Genomic DNA, 5,000 nt, shown 5'->3' with positions numbered 1-5,000 from the left:
TCCTTTCACATGCAACACTTCAGCGCTGTCTCAAAAGGGGAATGACTTCAAGACTATGAAATTATCAGACTATTAATCTGAGTCAGGCCGTCAGCGGACAGCTATTACTGCTGCTCGTTTGAGAATGAGGAGGCAACATCAAAGTGCAGTTTAACTGGCTGTAAAGCGACAGGGCACCTTCCCTGACTCTTTATCGGCCGGGTTGGATGGGGTCAGCTCTCTGCGTCAAAAGGAAACACCATCCATCACACAGCACACGGCGACGGAGGGAGATTAATAACATGTCGGTGGAGCAGAAACAGAAATATCTGACGTGGAAGGACAAAAAGGAGCAGTGAAAAAAGAGGTGAAGAGGAAATACATGCATGAAGGGCGTGTTGTTGTTTTTGCTGTTGATCTGTGCTTTTGTTGGACTGCAGTGACACAAAATAAGAATCATCTCAGCAAGAGAGCCCAGAACTTAATTACATGAGATTCTACCGTTCATGCTACAGTTTTAAATGATTGTCATCTTCTACTGACAAATGCTAGAGTTGACAATTACATGTGCAATCTGTCAGATTATAAGCTGCGAATGAGTCTGGCCCAGCAAAATTTTGTGAGTTGTGGCCTGAAATCTGTTTTTTTAGCCACCCGAGGGCGGCAAAAACAGGAAAAACAAACAAAACTGACTTTTATCACCTGTTAAAACGTTGAGACTTTTAGGAAGAAACACAAGCAAATGTTGCATTTATCAGTCGGCTGATTCCTGCACCGCTGGGAACGTGGAACAGCATCTCACTTCCTTTAAAAGCTTTAAAACATAATTTTGCAACCTTTATCTCGTCGTGTGTATCTTTGTGTTTCTCATTTCTCCTCCCAACAGCTCAGTTCCACGTGTGTCCCTCTTGAGCGGGACGAACGATTTCTCGGCCTTGGGTTTTTGTTTTGAGATGAGAACAGATCGCTTCAAATCTACAAGGAAGACCGTCGTTTTTAAGTTTCAATTGAACGAAAATTGATTTGCAAATAGTTGTTTCTCTTTTTTAATCCTTCTTCGGATGAGAGCTGAAACAAGATGAAGGAAAGCCAGCCTCCTTCTTTTTTAACTCTCGGGATCCAGCCGTGTCCTGGATGACTGAGAATCCACGCCAACGGTACAAAAAGCGCAACCTGGAGAGATTAAATGTCTGCTTTCAGAAACAGAATATCTGGATGTTCGTCGGCCATTTGAGAACATAACATTTACCAGTTTCCATCAACAAAAATTGTCTCCCTAACATCATGACCAACAGTTAGTTAAATATATAAATATTAGTGACAAATATCAGCAGAAACACACACAGCTTTTTATGAGCGTATTAAAACATCCAATGGAAGCTCTCATACAGACATGCAAAATACCAAAGAGTGATTCCGTTAATTAATGGAACAATTAATAATTAATTAAAAAACCACACATTCCTATCTTAGGAAACCATCAGACCTTCTAAAAAACTCAAAAAGGACAAACTTCACTCCTGAAACGTGTGACATAACGTAACCCCAGCACTGCAGCCAAACATAAAACCTTTGACCTCTATCATTTAAATCCAAAAGGTCACCTTACTTCACACTGATGGAGCTGTTTTGACGCCGTCATGGTTCTGCAGAAGAGATGTCGCTGTAACAAAGAGACCAAAGGGAGTCCTGAACTTCCCCAGCTCTCGCTCGGCCGTGCAAGCAGAGCCTAATGTAAATTATCCTGCCAAACTTTCGGCTAAACGGTAAAACGATCCCGAGTCGTTGTCGCCTCCACTCATGTCATGGACTTGCTGAAGTGTGTCTCGGTCGTCTGGGCTGGTTCCCATTATGCCCTGCTCCAACCAATCTGCACAGATATCTGAGGCTACAGCGAGTCGAGAGTGATGAAGGAACTAAATAACCTCACAAGGCCCTGAAATCACACCCAAGTGTCTCCAAGCACCGCTCGGGCCCATGAAATACAAACACGCGTAGAAAAGAGCTGCTTTTGATGTCTTCAGGTTATGTCACTGGGGCAAATGTGTAACAACGGCCTCAATCCTGGCTGATTATGACTTTCACACCTCAGGTGACTCGGTTTGTCTGGGAGGTGCAGTTTAACGCCAAGTGTTGCAAAGAGTCTGACGTTTGACATGAAGGTGTTTCAAATGGATTTGCTCTGCTGCATGCAGGACGACTCTAGCTGATCAAACAGATGAGGGCAGGAGGGCCAAGGTGCTGCTTTTAGTGTTTACTGATATCGGCTTTATTTTACGCCCTTCCTTCTGCACTTTCCCCTACACGCTTTGAGTCTCGGTCCATCTGTCAGCTCTCTAAACCTTTCTCCTGAAAGCTTCCCCGCTGATTTCATGCAACAGCATGATTGGCAGCGTGTTCAGTGTAAACAACGTGTTTGCAGCGACTCCAGCGTATGTAAATGTTTACTAGACGGCCATCCTGCTCTCTGTCAGCCCAGGATGTCTCAGCTAGAGCCGACAGCTTTGAAATCAGAGAGTCTGGTTATACGTGGGATCTTTTCTGATTGGATAAAACATGGTCTGGATAAAGGAAGGAGGCAAAATTTCAAATGGTAACAAGAATTATTTCAGTAAAGCGTCTCACCAGTCAATATGTTTTGGACATATTTTGTGTTGTCGGGTGAGTCTTGATTGATTTTAATTTGTGCTCAAGTCAAAAGAAAGAGAAAGGAATAAAGAAAAGGAAGAAAAGCTGAAAGTCTTTGGGTCCAAACGTGAGGAGTTGGAGGAGGTTGATCTGTGGGGTCAGCGTGAGCAGAGAAATAAAAGCAAACAAAGAAGTTTGACATCCGAGTCCCATAGAGTTCCCCTCTCTCTCTCTCTCTCTCTCTCTCTCTCTCTCTCTCTCTCTCTCTCTCTCTCTCTCTCTCTCTCTCTCTTTCTCTCTCCCCCCCCCCCCCCTCTCTCTCTCTCTCTCTCTCTCTCTCTCTCTCTCTCTCTCTCTCTCTCTCCTTTACTCTCCCCAGCCCCTCAGAGGCTTTTCTAAGTAAAGCAACAATTTAATATGCTTGTTTTACAACATTTTCTACTCTGATTGTTTTAATTTGGAAAAAAAATCAAATAAAAAAGAAAAATGACTTTGAACATCAGTTATAACTATTTAATCTCATACTAATAAAATAAAGTTTTCAAGTAAAATTACAGGAACCTAACTAACTAACTAACTAAAAATGAAAAGTTTTCGCATCATGTAAAGAAATTCACAAATTAAAATAATAAAACAATTCCGAACCAAAATAAAATCGCCAAAATCCAAACGTAACACAAACATAAACAAAAAGATACATTAGCGAATCTTTTAAAAGTTAATTTCTCACATCAAATAAATACATTTAATTAAAAGTGTGTTAATATTTTAGTCCGCGCGCGGCTTGTTTACAGCTCCGTGTACCGGATCTATGTCGGGGTTAATAGGTGATAAAAACTTTACAGTGGGTTTAAAAAGACCCACACGAGCTTTTGAAGAGATTCATCTCTGCGGCCTGACACGATGGAGCCATAAAAGCGAGGCTTTAGTCTCCGGGATCTGTCAAAACATCATTAAACTTCTCTTTAGCTGCGCTCAGTGACGGACAGGCTGATCCCAGATCAGAGCGGAGGAGACTCTAATGCGATGATTTCATATTTAAAGTTGAGATCTTTGCTCTTCTGTTCCCTCTTGCGTCTATTGATTTTGATGTTTCTCGTTTTATTCGCGGTTTCCTCCATATCAAAACTATACTTTCTCTTTTTGGAACTGATTTCAAATCTGTTCTATGAATTAAGAAAAATTAGGTTTCCTGTTTTCTTTATTTTGTGACTTAATTGCTTCAAAATGATTCTCTGACTTTTATTTCGTGTTTTCTTTCTGCTGGATTTGAGTTATTGAACTTTTGGGCGCATTTTATTCACCTTTAATGCCTTTTTTTAAAGTAATAATTTTTATGAATTGATGTGGAACATGTTTTCTGAGAGGCGAAAAAGCACATTAAAGCTGATGCAAAGAGGTTTTATTCCCAGTCTGCATACATCTCCTCTAAAACGAACCAAAGCTAAATCAGTCTGAAGCCAGAGGCCTTCTGAAAACCTGTTAATTGAATTGTCTGACTCAGCTTCAATATTAAGGACTGTAATGAAGATTATCGCATTAAATGCAGCCTAATTTAATTTTGATTCTTAAACTGAGAGTTTGATGCTGATTCGTCTCCATAACGCTGCACGCAGCACCGCGCGGGCGCCTCTCTGCGTCTGTTGGACCTGAGAGCGCCTGCAGATGTGTTCCTGAGCGCGCGAGCTGACAGAAAACGGATGGACATGCTGCAGAAACAGTTTGAACTGAAAAACTGGATCAGACCGGAAAAAATAGAGCAGGACGGAACAGATCTCAGGTCAGATCGACTGCATCCGCGCGCAAAAAAGCCGGTGAATTATTGCGGTTTTACGCGTGATAATTGAGCATAAAAGCGCAGAACAAATCCTGATTTTTTTCTCTCGCTCCACTCACCATAGCAGGAGATGAGCGCTCCGTCGCGTCCTCCCTCTTGGAGCAGTTTGTCCTCTTCAGGGGGAGTTTTGCAAGAAGACCTCTGCACAAAGATCTGGTATTTGCTGAAACTGCCTTGCCCAGCTGCAGCGGCATCCAATGACTGGCACTCCTGCTGGAAGGGGCTCGAGGATTTCTCCCCGTAAGCCTGACCTTTGTTTGACAGGAAGGCGGTGGGGCTGTATTTGGTGTCACTGGTTGGGAATGTCCTAAAGTGGTCCGTCTGGCGATTCCTGCTTTGGCTATAATATGAATCCATGGATGTCATGTTGCTATGTGAAACGCAGGTTTCAGTGTTCATGCCTTAAAAACATAAAGAGGAGAAAAAAAAACTTTTTTTTTGCTCCCTCCCTTCCTGGTTCTCCGCTGGAAGAAAGAAGCGCAGAAACCCCTTCCTCCTTTACCTCATTCAGATGAAAATACGCAGCCCTGCGCTTCAGCCCACACCAGACCGCAGC

At 42.6% G+C, this 5,000-nt stretch overlaps 1 protein-coding gene across 1 annotated transcript in view; it reads right to left on the bottom strand.

Annotated features, from left to right (window-relative positions):
* The window catches only part of alx4a (ALX homeobox 4a), a 19,435-nt gene extending 14,471 nt beyond the window's left edge, over positions 1–4,964 (bottom strand). Inside the window, exon 1 of the mRNA XM_015953126.3 lies at positions 4,504–4,964. Coding sequence (XP_015808612.1) covers positions 4,504–4,843 — 340 coding nt within the window. The 5' untranslated portion in view covers positions 4,844–4,964. The remainder of the gene's footprint in view (positions 1–4,503) is intronic.
* Positions 4,965–5,000: the final 36 nt, after the last annotated feature.

The sequence above is a fragment of the Nothobranchius furzeri genome, chromosome 9 (genome assembly GCF_043380555.1).
Source record: "Nothobranchius furzeri strain GRZ-AD chromosome 9, NfurGRZ-RIMD1, whole genome shotgun sequence".
Taxonomy (NCBI): Eukaryota; Metazoa; Chordata; class Actinopteri; order Cyprinodontiformes; family Nothobranchiidae; genus Nothobranchius; species Nothobranchius furzeri.
Note: the sequence above shows the minus strand (reverse complement) of the source record. Positions and strands in the feature narration are given on the sequence as shown.